The 20,202-nt window shown below is 40.3% G+C and overlaps 1 protein-coding gene across 7 annotated transcripts in view; it reads right to left on the bottom strand.

Annotated features, from left to right (window-relative positions):
* CDC42BPB (CDC42 binding protein kinase beta) overlaps positions 1 to 20,202 on the bottom strand; it is a 101,007-nt gene that overhangs the window by 44,310 nt on the left and 36,495 nt on the right. For all 7 annotated transcript variants that reach the window (XM_028704681.2, XM_028704427.2, XM_028704491.2 and 4 more), the window contains exons 3-12: positions 16,759 to 16,842; positions 15,087 to 15,182; positions 13,026 to 13,174; positions 9,434 to 9,527; positions 8,655 to 8,855; positions 7,887 to 8,135; positions 7,220 to 7,299; positions 5,767 to 5,933; positions 5,538 to 5,657; positions 2,406 to 2,539 (exon numbers count right to left, since the gene is read on the bottom strand). In XM_028704681.2, the coding sequence (XP_028560514.1) occupies positions 2,406 to 2,539; positions 5,538 to 5,657; positions 5,767 to 5,933; positions 7,220 to 7,299; positions 7,887 to 8,135; positions 8,655 to 8,855; positions 9,434 to 9,527; positions 13,026 to 13,174; positions 15,087 to 15,182; positions 16,759 to 16,842 (1,374 nt within the window). The remainder of the gene's footprint in view (positions 1 to 2,405; positions 2,540 to 5,537; positions 5,658 to 5,766; positions 5,934 to 7,219; positions 7,300 to 7,886; positions 8,136 to 8,654; positions 8,856 to 9,433; positions 9,528 to 13,025; positions 13,175 to 15,086; positions 15,183 to 16,758; positions 16,843 to 20,202) is intronic.

Raw genomic sequence — 20,202 nt, 5'->3', positions numbered from 1 at the left:
AAATAAATATCAGGATAAATTCTTTTATCCCTGTGTGTGCTTCTGCTTTGCGGTGTTCACTTGCATGTGGTGGGGATCAGAGCCAGTCCCAGGGGCAAAAGGAGGTTATAAGCTGATGCTTAAGCTTCTGTGGAAATCCCTGGCAGAAGGACGGTCACTCCCACGAGCCAAAGGACACAAAAGGGTTAAACACCACAGGGAACAAGAGCTGATTACTGCTAGTGATTACCCTTTTTCTCTAGAGAGGACACCAGAAACCTGAGCAGCGCTTTAGCAATGCCACCCTCCCTCAAAGGGAAAAAGGGCTGTGAATAGCTTGGGGAGCCCTCATACACAGCCTACTTCCATCAGCCCTTTAGTTTTCTTGTGTTGCCTCTAGCCTTTGCAGTGTATGTCCGGGGTGGGAGGAATGCTTCTCTCTTTTATAGGGCTCAATTTTATTTTATTTTGATTTTTTAAAAAAATCCGTAACCATTTGTGCTTTATATTATATTATATTATTATTATTATTATTATTATTATTATTATTATTATTATTATTATTATGCTTTATATATTATTATTAAACATTGTGCATACAGTCTGGCACAGTCAATATGGACAGAATGGGACTGATACTGACACAATACCATATCAGTTCTGAGGGACATTCTCAGTGGAAAAGGTGCTACTGGTCAATCCCTCAAAAGTGCTTAGAAATTCTGCCCTATGAAGCCTTTTTCTCATCTTTCCCCCTCTATAATCCTTCTCTTTAAGTTATTCTTTTACATATACAACATATCAACATTTATATTCCATTATAATACAGTCGACTCACAATTTACACAGGGCTTATGTTCTGGGGATTGTGTGTAAAGCCCAAATCACATACAGTATAGCTGGAACAGCCCCCACACGAGCATCCCTATCTTCTCAGAAGCTTGTGCGTCAAATGGGTCTTGCCCCCTCCTCCCCACGCAAGGTGGAGAGCTTCAATTTACGTGGATTTAATTTCTGTGATTGCAGTTGCAAGCGCCTAACACTACAATCACACAAGTTAAATGTGTGCAAGCTGCAAGTTGACTGTATTTCAAACCTAAACAAAGCCAGCATGCTAGTATTATGAAGAAAAAATATTGTCCTGCTAAAGAAATAAAATTACTAATTTCATCTAACATTATTTAGATACTTGGACATTACACTTGACCACAATCATTTATTTTTGCTGTATTCAGCAAAAGTATTCCATCTCATCTGAAACCTATCATGCCTTTGTTTTCGTTGCCTAAATCTGAGATGGTGGGTTAATTTTGACATAGCAGCAAATTCCCAAAGTTTCTCCATCTATTAAAAGAATGGATGTGTGTTAGCTGATCACCATGACTTAGCAAACAATATTCTTGCCGCAGTTAACATATAAGAAACTAATGCTTTATGTTTTCATACCACCAAATCTTCCCACATAATTCAATACTGTAAAAGGAATTCTGGATGGAGAGGAATTCCATAACCCAAGTTCGTTTTTGTTTCTTAATTTTCTTCCAGTGCTTTTTTGACACATCACATCCTTGCCATCTTTTAAGGACCCAGAGGTGGTTCACTTTTTGGAAAACGGTGAATTATCCAATGCAGGCTTTGCTGATGTGAAACCAAGAGTAAGCAAGCAAGCACAAAGTATCATGCGATGTCTTAGTGTGAGGTACACATTCAACTGTATGCTCACTGAATCCAAATGTAATACTGAGATTCACGTGGGAAGAAAATAACGGTATAAGCTGAATACATGCATTCACTGCATTGTTGGTGTGCAGCCAGCAGTCCCTACAACTATGCACCTACAGCAACTGCACCAAGTACCCTATTTGCAATGGGGGGGCCCTTCCCGAGTGGCAGCTGGTAACTGGTTTTCCCCTGAACAAGTTCAACTTGTGCCCCTGCCCAACAGTTTTGGGGGAGGGCTATAGCTCAGTGGCAGATGTTTCCATATCCAATCTGCAGCATCTTCAGGTAGGGCCTGGGAGTCTAGCTGGGAGAGGAGCTGTCAGTCACTGAAGACAAGACTGATCTAGAGAGACCAATGGTCAAATGTGGTGTAAAGGTTGCTTTCCCCTATGTTCCTACTACAACACATGTGGTCCAATGGATGAGGAGAACTGGATTTTGCTTCTGATTGTTCCAATGAAGCTTGGTAGCATGGACATGTCACTATTACTGAGCCTAGCTTATACTACAAAGTTGATGTAAAATTGGATAATTGCATGTATGCTGTCCTGAGCTCCATGAAGGAAGGACAGGATACAAGTATGACAAACAACAACTCTATATATAGTGAGAGTTCCACATAATGTTCCACACTGCTGGCAATACCACCTTTCTACTTGCACTCCCTAGTCAACACCCACTGAAAAATTTTCTATACTTCATACCTTATGGAGATCCTCTTTCTCTTGCCGAAATATCCTACATTGCTTTTCAAGTCCTCTTAACTTGTGGGTGGAGTCTTCATGTTCCTGCCGCAGCGTCACCGCGTCTTCCAGTTGCCGCTCTAGCCTATTTGAGTCTATAAATTTTAAAAGGGAGGATTATTCCATAGCGTTTTTGCTCAGTTGGCATATGCAGCAGTTCTGCATTCTTCTCTGCCAAGAACAATTTACACTGGGTAGTTCAGAGCGAACTCATTCATTCTTCTCTCTAACATAACACACACTGGCAAAACCCCAAGTCCCATCATCACAGCTCAACGTACACGGTGTCGACAAATACAAATAAAATCCAAATTCTACCTCAGTCCCAGTACCAAAGAATTCCAAGTTCTGAAGGCAGAATAAATTATGCAACATAAGCATTCTTGCCATCTGCTTCTTTCAACAATACTGAACCTGCTTTCAATACTCATGTTTTCAAGGAATGAGATCCAAAAAGCTATTTTAGATAAGACCACTGTGGCTTTGCTTGAACAACTGTCCCCATCATATCTCAAATTGCGCTTGAAAGTCCCATCGCTTTTGAAAGCAGCTTGTCACGTGACTTTTAAGTAGCTTTTAAGAGACACACACGTTCAAAACCCATTTGTGCATGCAGAGCTAGAGAAGAGGAAGGGCAAAGAAGAGGAAGGGCAAACATTAAGGTTAGGGTCAGATAAGCAGTACAGGTCATTTAAAGGAACAAGAAACTAGTTCAGGCAATGTAATCACAGCTCCCTGCCTACTCTAGTCCCACTTTGCCTTAACCTCCCGACCACCAAAGAGATGTCTCCAATCATTGCTGACATATTTTCAAGTGTTTCCATGCTTTCCATAGGACTAGAAACCTTAAAGGAAAAAAGCGGGAGTGGGTATATAAAATAATGTCTCAGAAACTCAATGTACAATTCATTTTCTCAAGCATAAGAGGGTGGACAGTTTGGGCAGAAGCAGATGCCCCACTGGATTGCCCCTTTGGAAACTCTTAACCTTCCTTCCCCAATTTTAGCTGCCGCCTGTGAACAGATATAAGCTGGTTACATGGCATTAAGGTAAAGGTAAAGGTACCCCTGCCCGTATGGGCCAGTCTTGACAGACTCTAGGGTTGTGCGCCCATCTCACTCAAGAGGCCAGGGGCCAGCGCTGTCCGGAGACACTTCCGGGTCACGTGGCCAGCGTGACATCGCTGCTCTGGCGAGCCAGAGCCGCACACGGAAACGCCGTTTACCTTCCCGCTAGTAAGCGGTCCCTATTTATCTACTTGCACCCGGGGGTGCTTTCGAACTGCTAGGTTGGCAGGCGCTGGGACCGAGCAACGGGAGCGCACCCCGCCGCAGGGATTCGAACCGCCGACCTTTCGATCGGCAAGCCCTAGGCGCTGAGGCTTTTACCCACAGCGCCACCCGCGTCCCTACCTACATGGCATTACTGTGGTCCTTTCTTTTCCTTTTTAAAGAAAAATTGGATCTTGAATATTCAAAGTAAAATAGAAGATTACAGCGGTGCTGGTTCTACGGACAAAACTTGCAGGTTTGTTGTCTGTGGGTAGCTGTGGGAAAATGTCAGGCCTCCCCCTGCCCCCAGTTCAGAAAATGGTTGATCCCTCAAATTCCATCCATCAGATTTTCACCCAAATTTACAACTATGGCTACTTCAACACAGCTAACTATAAACCAGCAAAAAAAAGAGTTTTATTTTTCCAAAGTTGAGAGGTGCCTCATGGGAGCAAGGAAAGGAAATGCCTCTACGGGGGGAAGAGAGAAACAAGGCTACAAGTCTGATGAGTGTTTACTTGTCAGCATCAGCCACCCCTTAGTTTCTAATACTGCAATGTAGCCTATCCACTCAAAAGCAGCTACTTCATGTAGGAGATTCAGTATTGTATGCAGCCATTTCTTCTGCCTCTGGGGGGTGTCTCCTCGCGAGCCAGAGGGGCAAGAAGGGCCTTGTTGAGCTGCTCAACCTCCCTGTCTAACAGCTGATATGTGGGGCAGCACAGCAGCAGCAGTTGCTTCCCTGCCCATCAGCTGATTGGCTCAACAAGCCTCCAGGTTGCGAGCAGACCCTCTCTGGAGCCCAAAGATAATGTCCTCTACAGGCTCTGGAGAGGGTCTCCTCGCAAGACAGGAAGTGCTCCCCATTTCCAGCTTCTACATCCAGGTTCCCGGCACTGAGTGTGTACACGGTTGCACGCAAAGAGGTCATGCATAAATGGGGAGTTGCCTGTACAATGGTACCAATCAGCCTGGCCTGTGGATCTGACTTGAGCCTCTGAGCAAAATGATATGTAAATTATAATTTAATGTTATTTATAAATTAAGATTAATTGAAGGTGTTGAATATATTCAATAACCTTTGATTGTTTTGTGTCCCTGTTAAGGTTGCACCTGGAGCAGGTTCTCCTACTGCCCAGCTCTAGTTACCCTACTGTCTCACAAAAAGAAACTTCAGGTGCATACCGCGGATACCTAATTAACAATCAAAAAGAGAGTCACCAGTTACAAAGGCATAACCCTATAAAACTGAGGGTTCTCAGAATGGTGAATGGATGCAGGACCACATCAAACAGCCACTTTCTCACATTTCCTCATAGCAGATGTAGACATCATAAGCGAAATATTGTGCACTGCAGCTTAAAATTTTCCATATGAATGGCACTTGTACAAAGTTCAAAGCTTGCCCCTTTCTGGGAAAAAATATTAGAAGAGGATATCCTGGGATTTTTATAGAAAGGATAGAAGTCAAAAGAATTATCTAAGTGAAGCCGTACAAATTGCCTTTTATTCTTGGCTCCCCAGTGGGAATAATCTGCTATCAAGTAAAGGAAGCTTTAGAAGAAAGATAAGCTTTTGTTCAAAAATCTAAATGCTGCTTAAGGTTGCACCTGCCACACTTTCCAAAGCTGTATCATAATGTAATATTTCATGCATTTCCACACTGAGCTATCTTGGTACTTGAGCTAAAGATCCAAAAGTAAAAAAGAATGAGGCTCACGTCTAATAGGCTGCTATGAGGATTAGCGCTTTACCACTGGACTTATTTTGTACTTTTTTTGAGAACTAGAGAGAAACCTATTAAAACATGCCAGACACATACCTGCTATTTTGTTTTTCAAGCGCTCGATTTCCTCATTTAGCTTTTTTATTTCTTTATCCCGGTTTGTGTTTGCTGTTATGCGAGCAGAACCATGAAGGGACTGAACAGCCTGGGTAGATTCTTTAAATTGAACCGAAAGAACAAAGCAAAACAATTTGTTTAGTCCAACCTGAAAAACATTCTGCTGCTCCATCGCAAAGCAACATAAAAGGAAAGCGAGAGGGCGTACCTTGCAACTTCCTGCTCAGCTCCAGCTTCTCCTGCTCCAACCTTCGTATTCTCCTTTCGTATGCCTCTATTTGCAAGCTGTTGTCCAAGTCACGCTGCACATCCTCATCTTTGGTTATACCACTGGACTGCATGACACTCTTTAGTGAGCCTCTATCAGAAAAACAACTGGAAACCAGAAACATTGGAGAACACGTTTTAATCAGTTTATGCTCAACCCTAAGTAGCAGTTTCCTGTTGGAAATTCAACAGAAGCAGAAACCTTGGAACAACTGTGAAGATTGTATAACAGAGATCCTTGCTTCAGTACTATCTGAGCTGGCCTGCAAGTAAAATGGCAGCAATGTGCTATGTGATTTGTTTTCTCTCACTCCAGCCAGCACAGGCTAGCTTATCGGGGAGGAAGCAGCAGCAGCAACTTTTAATTCAGGGGAGACTGGAAATGGAACAATGCTGCTGCTGTGACAATTCTCCCTTAAGTTTAAGACTATGGACACACTACATTTTCCAGGAAGGGCAGGTAGACTGCCTTTAAAAGCTGAAGGAACCACAGCTCAGAGCAAACACTTTTCAATAAAAAGTATCAGGTTGATCTCCGAGAATCTCCAGCTGAAAGGATCTCTGCCCCAAAACCTGGAGAGCTACCGCCAGTCATATCGGAGTGCAACGGGCTAAGGAGAATGCTGATCTGAATGAACCTCATATAAGCTCGTGTGCATCTATGATATCAGTCTGTCTAGGCCTTTCACCACTCCATACACCCTTTGATACACAAGAGAACCACCTCCTCAACATTATTTTCAGTACAAAAACTGGCTTTAAAAAATATTCTGCAACTCGAACCACATGGAAACCCAGTCTATCGCCCTTTTATGATCACAGCCAGTGTAGTATAGTGGAGAGAACCCAGACAGGGAAATCCTGGTTTAATTCCCTGATCAGCCTTAAAGCTCACTTCTAGGGAAGAAGTATGGTGATGTTCAATTCACCTTGAGGCTGGAGACTGCAGATGATGGATTCTCTTTGTGTTTAGAACTACTGGTTGGGGCACCAGTTAAGTGATTACCTTGACAAAGTGCTCTTGCTCTCTATTTTACTGCTCAACTCCCTTTGTCCTCGTTCCCAATTTAAATTGTGCTTAAATATGCGGAAGTGTATTTGCTTTAATTTACCCTTTTAACTTACCTTGCCCCCTTCCTCACTGCTGAATTGTAGATTTCAAGCTCCCTGGGGCAAAGACCTGTCTTCCGCCGCTTGGATTACTCTATAAAGCACCATATCCAGTGATGGTGCTCATATAAAAAAAATCATAAGCAACAAAAAAGCAGAGGAGCCCAAGACACGCAGGGCAAGCCTTTTAAGCTGAAGTTGAATACGTTAAGAGAAAAGCAAATGACGAGATCCGAGTGTGGTGCTTTCCCATATGCCCATATGCATGAACTTTTTTCACCTACCTCTCAGTTGTGTAGGTAAAGCCAACAAACGGTAAATGCAGTCCAGAAAAGCCAGTGTGAGAACCAGGTGGTATCATTTCCTGCACAAAAAGGAATGCAGGATGAAAACCAAGTTGAATCTGGAAGAACATGTTGGCTTTTTTGTCCCTCGCCTCAAGGACAGGGAACGGCCACAACCCTATTTCATCCACGTGTATACTGTCCATCTCATGTAAAAAGGGCCATAGTCATATAAATGCTATTTAGGAAGATTAAGTATTCAGATTTATTCTTTTAAAGTAGGAATACTTCACTCTGGACTTTATCTGCCAGTGTTTTCACTATGCACCAAGGAAATATCAGTGAAATGTTCAACAATGGCAGACCAGCTTTTCTGAAAGTCTATCAGTTTTCGATCTCACTGATGATCTACTGTAGTCACATGAGAACACACAGCCACTGGCAAGCACTGAATATGTTCTCAACTGCATTCAGTTCATGCAGAGGAAAGATGAGGCCCAAGAGAATTAACATTAACCTGGTGTGCACATTAGAACTGTCCCCAGAATCCCCTGGGACACACAGGAGTCCTGTCAGTGATGAAAAGGTTTTTTGTCCCTTTTTCAAAGGTTCAAAGAAGCAAGTTTGAAAACTATTGCCTTTAAGAAGAAAATAAATAATCACTCACAGGGTTTCTTAATACATCGTCATCTACATCAAAGTTTGATGTGTCCGAAGGACTGCTAACTTCTGGAATGTAAGGTGCTTCTAAATTTCGGATATTGTCCCAATTTAGCCCTTCAAAAAATGCATGCGCCTTGAAGTCTTCTATTCCATTCTGCCCCAGACGACGTTCCCTACTGCAAATAAGCCTCTGGATTAGGTCTTTTGCCTCTTCAGACACATCACTAACATGGGATGGAAACTGGAATCTCTCCTAAAGAAAACAGAACGGGGAGGGGAGACATTGTTTCAGACTTCTACAATGAGAAAAGGCTAGCTAAGGGACTGTTTTTGAACGGGCTTCTGGTAAGTCAGAATGCAACTGAAAATGTTGTGGAAATTTGAACAATAATAATAATTAGGGTTCACAAACGGTGCTTAAATTTGGTAGCCAACCATTATTTACACACCAGAATATGTTTGAGCACACACCGTTTCCTTTCCATGGGAAGGAACTGCCCATCCATACCCACACAGAATTAAGGACAGGGTCTTATAGAAGATACAATAGACGTTCTTCAGAAATTAAACACTGATTCCACTTGCACTCCATACATTAAGGGCAGACAGACCTCATACTTGCATAGTTTACTCCTGTGTATTTACTAGAACTATCTATCTATCTACTGCAAAAATCCCAAAGCAGCCAAAAACATGTTATATGTGTTCAAGATATAATTAGTACATAAGACGAATGAGAATTTTAGTGAATGCATAGTTAAATAGCTCTTACTTCATGATTCATAATCTTCCCGTAGGTTTCCACCAGCGACTCTGCATAGAAAGGTGTTTCACCATACAACATTTCGTACATGCAGACTCCCAGGGACCACCAGTCGCACTCAGGCCCGTATTTCCCCATGCCATCCTCCATTGCTTGCAGTATTTCAGGGGAAATATAATCAGGTGTGCCCACTGCAACTGAAGATTGCACCTTCAAAAAGTAAAATAAATACCTAAGTCTTAAGATTAATTCATCTACACACACTGAATTAACTATATCCTAGCATGAGAGAGGGCTATGCATCCCTGAGTAATGAAACGTAATGGATTGGATTCTGGGAACCATAAGCAGTAAGGGATTTTCCCATTCCATCTACTACTCCACCCAGCAGCCCCATGTATGCCTGAAAGCCTCTCTAGAGGATCAGGAACTCTCCTGGACAGTGTGGGATGGTGTTCAGGCAAAGGCACTTTGTGGGTTGTAAGGGAGGCTTGCAGTATTCGGGATCCAAGCCAATGTTGCTGAGTTAAGTTCTTAAAATCTTCACTTTGAGTGAACACCTTACAAAAAATATCCTGGAAGCTTGATGTTTTAAAATTTCTATTTTGGCCAGCTTAGTGCATGAGGTTCTCCCCGAACCCCCACCCCGAAATCTCTAGTTTTGTTTTCAGTTATTACATACTGTATCTTCCAAAAAAAAAATACAGATTAACATGGAGCAATTACGCCACAAAAATGCACAAAGTTCCATTTGAAATAAGTAATCGTAACATTTTATTGATACGTACAGTGCCATCTTCACTCATCTTCAAACACGATCCAAAGTCTGCCAGGCGTATATGGCCGTTCACATCCAATAAAACATTGTCAGGTTTTATATCTCTGATTTGAAAAGAAATTATTATTTTCATACAGTACGCACATTAGGTCAAAGCACTAACTTTATTGAGCAGTTAGTAATCTAATTTAGAAATAAACCATATATTTTCTCCAGTAGAGTATTCTGTTTATTTGGCTATAAATGAAAATAATATATACCTCACTACAATTTTATGATGGTACTGGGCATTTAAAAATTGGTATGCAACAACCCACATTGGTTGGAAATATACCCAACTCGCCAATTTCATGGAAATATGTTAATGACATTTAACTAAATATGCTAATATGTAGACTACTGATTACTTTTGAGACATCCTCAACATTAAAGAAATTGCCTTTTCTGTATTTGGATTAAGAAACCAGGTGTATGCTTCCCATACTTCATAATTCCATGCGTAAGATAATTGCTTTTCAAAGTTTTCTGAGGTGGAAGGTCAGAGCAGAAATGACTATACAAGTTTCCAATATGAAACTACTTTACTTTTCTTCCAAATTAAAGAGATAATGCAATTAATGGGGGGGGGGGAGGTAGTGTCACTTTCCACTTTCGCATCATATTGAGGCAACACTGATCAAGTGTTTCGCCTTCTGTTTACCAAAGATTTTTCTGGAACATGCATTGCTAACAGCAGTTCAACAATAAAAATGTACAATGTGTCCTTTGCCTTCCATTTCCTTCCCACAGGAAGGAAGGTGATTAACTATTGGAGAGTGTCAAAAACGAATTCTTCTGTTTTTTTAAGCTTGTCTTGAACATGCAGGCACCGCCTTTCCTCACAACCACCACACAAAAACAAGTTTCTTTTTAGTAAAATTAAATACAATCAAGCAGGTAACAAAGTTCTTAGACGGCTATGTTATACATCACATTACAGAGTCCCCTCCCCCATGGCATTTTACATTTGTTTACTCAGAAAACTTGACTTAAATGCCAATTTTCTAGCTAGCTCAATCCCAGGCAAAGTCCTCAAGTGATTTCCTGAGGTAGCAGTAATTTAGAAAGGTCATTAAAAGCCATGTTATGTTTTGCAAGATAAAAAATACTTTAATGACAAAATCATGGCACACACATCACAAAGAGATGCTAACACAACAACCAGAAGTGACTTTAAAAAAGGGTTAGACAAATTCATGGAGGATAAGTCTATCAATAGCTATCAGTCATGACGACTGTTATGTTACCAGGATCAGAGTCAGCATGCCTCTGAGTACAAGTTGCTGGGAAACAGCCATGCGAGAGAGATAGTTGCCCTCATGTCCTGCTGTGGGAAGTTGCCCTCATGGTATACTAAACTGTGTTTTAAATCATCCCAACATGAGCCATGCCAACAAAGGTCCGTATAGTAAAAGCCATGGTTTTCCCACTAGTGATGTATGGAAGTGAGAGCTGGACCATCAAGAAGGCTGATCGCCGAAGAATTGATGCTTTTGAATTATGGTGCTGGAGGAGACTCTTGGGAGTCCCATGGACTGCAAGAAGATCAAACCTATCCCTTCGTAAGGAAATCAGCCCTGAGTGCTCACTGGAAGGACAGATCGTGAAGTTGAGGCTCCAATACTTTGGCCACCTCATGAGAAGAGAAGACTCCCTGGAAAAGACCCTGATGTTGGGAAAGATGGAGGGCACAAGGAGAAGGGGACGACAGAGGACGAGATGGTTGGATAGCGTCTTCGAAGCTACAAACATGAGTCTGACCAAACTGCGGGAGGCAGTGGAAGACAGAAGTGCCTGGCCATGGGGTCACGAAGAGTCGGACACGACTAAACGACTAAACAACAACAACAACATGAGCCTTGGAATTCAGGGTGCTCATAAGCATCTGGATGACCACTGTGGAAAACAGGATGCTTTAATACCTTTTGTGTGATCCATGTACTTCCTATATCTCTCACATCCCCACCAGTGGTGGGGTTTTTTTGCAATCACCTCAAACACACCGCCATGTTGAAATCTGTCTCATAAAAGAATTCAGAATGGGGGCAACTACCAAATGGCAGACTTGATTTTTGATGGCTGCCATGTTATACTAATGTACACTGAACCACTTTCCAAAAGAAATTCCATATCCCAACAAGTACGACAGAAGAATAGACAATTGTGCAATTGCCCCAGATTGTAATTAATCCCTATTAGTTGTTCTGATACTCTTAGACTGTAATTAAGCATACAAACATGGAGTTTACTTATCAGTAAATATTGTTAGGCTTAAGCTGTGACATCAAAATACAGAGGAGTGAATATTCTTTATATATATGCTCCAAAATAGTTTGGTAACTTCCAACTCTTCAGCTGTAACCCCAAATTATTATTTTTTAAATGGCCACATGGCCTCAGAATCTGTGGGTGTTTCTATTAATACAAAATATTAGCTGATCTGTAGTTTGAGCTTCCTTGCTCACTAATCATGTACTGATACACATTAAGAGGTTTCTAGATGAGACAACTTGACATTTCTGATGCCATGCTGTTAATTTTTCTTTCTTTCTTTTTCTGCATTGATTGTGTTCCAAATGCTATTATTTGCTGTTGTAAGAATAAAGCCATCAAAGCTTAAGAGCACTCTAGCTATCCCCCTCTGTTTCACATATTCAAGCTTCCTTCGTATCATGTACAATTTAACATTGTGGGTATTCACCCCTTACTAAATGGGGTCATTTTCTTATATGTGTAATTTTACAGTTGTGATTATTTGTGCCAAGCGCACACTGTAAACACTTCCACATAATGTCATCCTTCAGTGTGAGGCTCGCCTTAGTTATATGATTATTTTTCTGTTTATTATTAATTGGGAAAAGAAATATTAATTAGAAGTGCATGAAATGCATATAAAGAGTTGCAATCTGGAAGTGCATATAACGTGTTCTAGTCAGGCATACCTAATCTAATTCTCAGGATCAGAACATCCGTTTTGCTGAGTCGTAGCAGCTGCACAAAGTACAGATTGGCCAACATCTATAACGTATCACAAAATCCTCTCCCCTGGAGAAAGACTTGCAGCATTTTAAAATTTGAAGGTGTGTATTTTTTAAAGTAAGTTGGTGAATTACATTTTGACTGTTTAAATATAAAAGCTATGTTTTGGAAAGCTGAAAACATGGGACAAAAAGGACATGACCGACAACAGAACTGGTGGTGGAACCATTGCTACATATGTCTGGAAGAGTTGCTAACTCTTCTATCACTGTGAAGACAGGAAGGAAATAAAAAGCACCCAACAGGAGGGATATCATAGCTATTCCTGTTTGTACTACATCAATCTTATATTTATTTCTAATCTTCAGGTGAACATGCCAATGCTTATGAAGCCAAAATTGTACCACTCAAAATAAGAAATATTTATCAGCAGACTTGGTGTAGCCACAATGTATGGAGACGTATAAAATGTTTGGTTGGAGGTGGGGGTTTTCTGTTTTAAGAAAATTGCTTACCCCTAAGTTGTAAGGGTTTCCTCCACAATGTTATTTATTTATTCACAACCAACAAGACAGAATCCTTACCTGTGCACATAATGTAGCTGATGAATGGAATGTATAGCAAGCACCATTTCCCCAATGTAGAACCTGGCCATATCTTCAGGAAGCTTGTCTTCAAACTTGCTAAGTAAGGTCAATAAATCACCACCCACATAGTAGTCCATTACTAAGTACTGGAAAAAAATGCAAAAACAAAATAAACAACATGGGTGAAAATCAATGCAGAATGAGATCCAACTGATCACATTCAGCAACTGCACAACCACAGCACAAAAGATGTGTCTGCAAAAAGAGGAGTCAAAGAGGCTGATGTCTTTAAATTATTACCATCCAATTTATTATAGGTTCTTCAACAGCAGGTCCTAGGGAGGGTTGCAACAATTTAAAATTCAGCATTAAAAGTTAAAGCAAATCAGAGCCATGGAAATAAAACACAGAAATATCAAAATGTATTTAAAATGTGCTTTTAAATTATTAAGTAATGCAGTTACAGGAAAGATGGAAAGTTAAGCTATTTCAAGCTTTCATACAGCCAGTTGCTAAAGTGGCCACAAGCCATCAAACATTTCTCTTCTGCAAGCTTCTGTGAAATATGGGGATGTGTGTGTCAGTGGCATGGTCCCAGCTCAAGAACTGAAGGAAGATGACATTAAGCTAAGCAGCTCTAAGTCTGGTCAGTTCTAGAAACCTACACTACCTTGAGTGCGACAGATGAAAGGTGGGATGCAAATGTAGCTGAATAAATTGATCAAATAGTTGAGTTATAATGAAGGTGCCTGACTAAATTGCATCCAGTGAAAGTTCTATTTATTAACTCACTGTAGGTAACTGAATAGCTTTCAGGAATATTTTAGAGCATTTACACAGAAAATTGAGTGGCAATATTTTGCTATGAAAATAGATTCCAAGAGCTATGGTTATAGAGTTGTCCTTAAGACTTGTAAAATGATGCCTTGGAGACAATCTGCTGGGTCAGAAGTTTGGTATCATCAGTTCTTGACAGTCAGTTAACTCAAGAGAGAACAGCTTGAGAATATGGGTCAGCCAACAGTCAAAGATACTGACTGCTTGTCATGTAAGAATTCTGGGACTCTTGGTCAATACTGACAAAAATGCTTTCTGGAATTTAAATGATTTTATTTAAACTTTTTTTTTAAAAAATGCAGTATTTTCTCTGTGCTTTCCTATCTCCAAACCACAGGATGATCAGCGAAGAAAGATTTTCAAAAAACAATACTTCAAATTAAAAGATACAGGGAATAAAATTAAGTGCAGAAACTGCGCCAAAGGTGAGAAGGGTTAATTTGGTTTGGAAAACATAACTGTAAAAAAAGTCAAGAAAATAAAAGTAAATTTTGGCTACTTAATCATTTGCGTACAGTAACTTTGACCAAGGTTCACGAGAACTGCATCCATTTCATATGTTCCCTTGTCTGTGCATGTCTGTTCCTCAATAACTCTCTTCAAAGACACAAGCAAGGTATTTTTTTGCTGCAATTTCTCTGCAATAGCCCTTGGACAGTACAGCTGCCCTCTGCTGAGCCCAAACCCTACAGGGCCCTCCAAACATATGCAATGGCACTGCAAACCTAGGCATACTTACTAAGAATAAATCCCTTTTAAGTAAGTGAGACTGGCTCCTGGAGAAGCATGCATAGGATTGCACTCTAAAGTTGGAGTTTTTCTGTGTTTTTTCTCAGAAATATTTCAGAGCTGTAACTTAACATTCTAAAAGCCACAGTTGGCCCTCAAATCAGTCGTGCCACCCTGGATTTGAGCAGAAGCCTTGGGATCTTGTGTATAAAATAACACATAATGCAACTGAGCCAAGGTAAATAACTAGAGAATAAAAGCATTTAATGAACAATCTAATTCAATTCACTCTAGCTCATTACGTTTAATGGCAAATCAACATATCAAAAGAGCAAAATAAAGTGTATATGAATGATGTAGGGAATCTGTTTTTCTTCCACAATAATGACATAAACAGGCAGGCAGATAATGCTCTAGGTTAAAAAAAGGTACCCAACTGAGAAACTAGGAGTCAATGCCCTATTCCTTTAAAGAATTGCAGCTTTCACATACCAAATAGTTTTCATCCTGAAAGGCATAGTGCAATGTAGTAATCCACTGGCAGTCTCCATTCACCAAAACGTCTCTTTCTTCTCGGAAACAAGCGGTCTAAAAAAGGAAAGGGGAGTTCTTTTAAATATTTGACATCTTTGCAGAAAACACAGGTGCAAACACATGTTTACACCAATTCTGCAACACACCAATATTCATGGCAAGGAACCATTTACAACTTACAATATATCAAAAGAACATTTCAAGACAAGTCCAAAAGGCTCAGTATCTTATTATATGAATATTTATAAACCACCAAATCATTAAAAAATTGCAGTGTAAAAGTTACATTTTTGTTTTACAAAGTCAAACATTCCTTTGATCACCAAACTCGTTAACCATTCCCAACTGACCAATTTATACAATGGGTCTGATATAGCTTCTTAACTAGTCCAGAATTTTTATTTCTATATTTATTTCCCTCGGAGGGCACATGGACACAGCAAAACCATTTATAAGCCACCCAGAGTGGCTGGGTATAAATATAACAATATAACAACAACAACAACAACAACAGTAGTAGTAGTAGTAGTAATAAGAAAAAGAAGCTAGCACCATTCAACAAATAGCAAAACCAAGCCATACAGAGTAGGGAAGGAAATGGTGTCATTTTCCTTTCAAACATCTGAACAAGCCATGGAACAGGGAAGTGACAGATTTCTAGCAGCAGCTAGAACTATATCTATGTGTGCAGAATAGAAACTATTTCCCAGGACTTCTTACATGAAAAATAAAGGGGTAACTAAAGAACTGGAGAGCTATGAAACTCTTACGATTGATAAAGGTTGTATTGTACCAGAGACCGGATATGGTATCCCTACAATGAAATGCAGCATCCAGTCATATATATGTCTGTCCAATGAAAACTAGGCACTAGACTTGTATGTGAACTTTGCAACCAAGTTTCCTTTATACTTCTGAGAGTTCTTGCTAAATGTCATATATGTCTTGTTATAAATTATCATTGTTTAGTTTTTTGCTAATGCATTCTTCACTGATTCTACTGTGATGCGTACTATGCTAAGATGCTTTATTCAGCATATTGTGTCCCAGTCTTTTTAAAAGTATGTAAAGGGTCTATTAAGGAATTTATAACATTTCTGAACCAGGTATTACATTTATTAAGGGATCAACACTGCTTCAGTGTTTTCCTTTCACAAATACATTCTGATCTTTTTTAAGGAACTGAAAAAAATCCTCCCTCAATTAACTATCCTCCTTGAAGACTTGACTTTCAAATTGCACAAACTTACATTCTTTGTCTTGAATAATGCATTTAGCATGTGGCTCTGTATGTCATAGCAACTGAAATCTGAAGCCTCCATGTAGTCTTTAACTTGGTTTTATAGTAAACAAAAATCTGGCCAATATAATTCATGGTAAAAAAAACTAGGGCAGACTGTCTGGTAAACGAATACACAGTATTGCTGAGAACAACAGATGCCTCGAAGGGACTGTCAGACTTGATTGCATTAAAGCAGCTCACTTGGGGGGGGGGGGAATTGCAGGGAGGAATCAAGCTCCTATATGCTCATGCAGTAATTCTTTCTAATCTGGCTGAAGTTCACCGTGATTTTCTTTAATGCCATTTTTTTAAAAAAAGAAATCTATGAATTGGAAATACTGCACTTACCTCTGCCCTTTTAAGCATTTCCCATTTATTTAGAATCTTCATTGCATAAATGCGCTCCGTGCACTTCAATTTAACAACTGCAACCTGGATTTAAAAAAAAAAAAAAAATGAAGTCAATGACATTTTAGCAATTTTGAATGGATTGATAACTTCTGAAACAAAATACGTTTTCTGATGAAGAAAGTATATCACAATATGAATGTCATCTTACATTACACCCTACTGTAAATTTGGGGGAGATCAACATGCTACTGATAATCAGTTTCATATTTAAATAAGGACCACTGGGGAATATACACATGCAAACCTGCACATCCTAAGGGTAAACAGTGGGTCATGTGTCACCAAATACCTATGAACAAATAAATCGGAAGCCTTTTATATGAAGATGTCGGGGGACTGTACAGGCGACAACCATCTCAGGCACGATCACTGATGTGATGTAATGGGGCAGGGTATGCTTATACACGCTCCACCGACAAACGTGGTGGTCAGGAATGGAACCCCAGCACAAAATGGCCACTGTCTGCACATTATTTACCAAAAACAGCAGTATTTGTTTACTATGGGATGCATATTATTATGTCCTTCCATTCATGAAAGAGTCTTTGAATTAGTAGAAGTGTCCACTAACAGAAGACACCATTCTGGTTGGAATGGCATTACTTACTTTTATAACTGTAATTGTTCTCTTTGTTTTAATAAATGAACATTATATTGGTGAAGCCCACCCTGGGATCTTATGGTGAAGGGTGTGAAGAATTCTTATAAATAAATAAATAAATAAATAAATAAATAAATGGTGTGAAGAATTCTTATAAATAAATAATTGGGGGAGATTGTGTGTGTGTGTGTGTGTGTGTGTGTGTCGATTCCCACTTCCCCCTGCTGTCCCCTGAACCAATTCCAGAAGGTTCTGGAAGGATTCCCGACCTGTGGAATAGATTTTCAGGGTACAGGGGGCTGCTATAGTGAGAAGGAATTGATGAAAATCATCTTCCCCTGACCAGCAGAAGCATCTGTTGGATAAAAGTCCCTTCTGCAATCAGAAAAGCACAACTGGATCCAGCCCTATGTCGGGGGGGGGGCCTGGATCTGGCCAGCAGGTCAGGTTATTATTTCCACCACCCTTTGTGGGCCAGCTGCAAAGCACCTGATATTGACAAGTGGCCTGTTTCTGCATGCACGGTTTGAAATCAAACCACACTGGCAAAGGCATAATTCACGAAGCACTGACGATTAACTGCTCATTAGATCTTAAGAAACCACCTGGTTATTGTAGCTTGTGAAACCTGGTACACAGCAATTTGCATAAGGTTTTGCAGGTACCTGCACGCCTCCTTCTGGCTCAGCTGCACCTTTACCTGCACCACTCCTGATGTTATATATGACTTCAGGTGTAAGGCAGGTGGGCATGGCTTAGCCAAAATTCCCTTGGGGCCAAATGGGGAAGCCTGCCGGACCTAATTAGGTCCACCAGTTGGAAATTTCACACTGCCCCTCTAGTCAATAAGAAGTTTATGCAGAGTAACCACACATAAAACAAGAGCTAGTACCCTAGAAGGAAACAAATTAGACACCAGTTTGAAGGGGGTCAAATTAAACAAGTATTTGAAAGATATGCACATAATGACCTATATGTGAGTATTTAGTAGCAACATGATTTTACTGCAAGACCAATAGAAAACATCTGTCCAAGCTTAGGGTGCACACTCCTAATACGGATCTGCAACCTTTATCACTCTGTCATACACAGTTTAGGTGGCTGAAAGAGCCGTAGAGATTATGAACCTGTCCCCATTCTTCAGCACGTGTCAGATTGGCAAAGCACTGGAAACTCCTAGATCCTAGGGCAGCATACAATTTTTAAATGCCCAAGATTTTTCCAGCTCCATGTTTGCAAATTGTACTTGAGAATTTTCTTTAACGCTACTGACTTGAGCACAAGCACAGAGAAGTTATTCTAGATTAATTCAATTATAATAAAAGTGATCACATACACCCCTCTAAGATGAGCAAAGCAGACAAAAGATTAAGAGAAAAGCAAGTTGTGACCCACGGATTCAAAGCTGGTTCTAAGCATAGACCTTGGATGCAAGGAAACATGTTTTATGTTAAGCACCTTGGTTTCTTTCTAGGATTTCTTTGCCTTTGTCTCAGAAGGAATGGTCAGCCTTTTGGTCAGCCTTTCTGGTCACAGCTAATGCTGATAAAGAAGGGATTCAATAATTCTTTGCCTTTGTCTTGGATTGCACAGCAAAGTCAGCATTGCTGGCTCTCCATCTCTTGCTTTATTCATAATATTATTCCAATTAAGACTTAGTTACTAACCCAGGACTTAAAGGATATTTCACTCATCTCTAACAGCTTTACTTAAAAGGCACCAGGAAGCAAGTGATGCAAGAGACTACGTTGGGTTAGAAGGCCAAATAAATTTGACCTGAAACATGGACGTTCCCTATATTCCATAGCTCAATAAAAACAACTGTGGATGTCCTGTCACAAAAACAGAAGAGACTGCTCTTCAATGTAATGCATTTTAGAGACACTTTGGTGGGTGGGCTGGGCGGAACCCTTTGGCTACAGCTAATGTATCATTCATAGGAAGTTGCCTTATACTGAGTCAGACCTACTGGTCCATCTAGCTCAGTACTGTCTACACTGACTGGCAGTGGCCCTCTGGGATTTCAGACAGGAAGTCTCTCCCCAGGCCTACCAGGAGATGCTGAGGATTGAATGTGGGACCTTCTGCATTCAAGACAGATGTTCTACTACTCAGGGTAGCTCTGCCTCTAGCTACAGCCCTCCCCCGATTATGTTATTTCCTAGGCTAGTATCATCACTTTTGGGAGAGAACACACACACTATCTTAAAATCTGGGCAGCTAACTGGGAGACTCATTACAACACTGTAATAAGTCTTGGCACCTTGACAATTGCACGTTTTCTAGAAATCAGTGAAGCAAGCACTAGCAGGTTCTAAAGAGCAGTAGAAAGTAGGATTAGTTTAGCTTTCCACTACTGCTGACATACAATTATAAGCAGGGCTGCTTATTCTATGAAATTTCTAATACCAACTGCTTATCTGGTATATGACTGTTTTCTTTTTTAAAATCTAGGTTTCATGGTTGCAGAGCTAAGTTCTAAAACACAGAAGCCACAACTGTGTGTGCCAATAGAAAACAACACAATGCATTGAAATCCAAATACTACAATTCATAATAAAAAAGCTACTTAGAAGATTCCAACTATATTCCTTTATCCCTCCCAAGCCTTGCAAATTTATTCATTCAAATGTTTATACCCTGGCTTCCTGCCCCATATAACACTGTAACTCTACTGACTAGAATGCCATGATTCTAGAGTCCAGGACACCAAATCAGGATCACTGGACTTAGGAACTCAACTCTGTCTTTGAGACCAACAGTGGTGATCAGAGACCCTC

Source organism: Podarcis muralis, chromosome 1, assembly GCF_964188315.1.
Source record: "Podarcis muralis chromosome 1, rPodMur119.hap1.1, whole genome shotgun sequence".
Lineage (NCBI taxonomy): Eukaryota > Metazoa > Chordata > Lepidosauria > Squamata > Lacertidae > Podarcis > Podarcis muralis.
The sequence above is the reverse complement of the archived record's forward strand: the minus strand, read 5'-3'. Positions and strand labels throughout refer to the sequence as shown.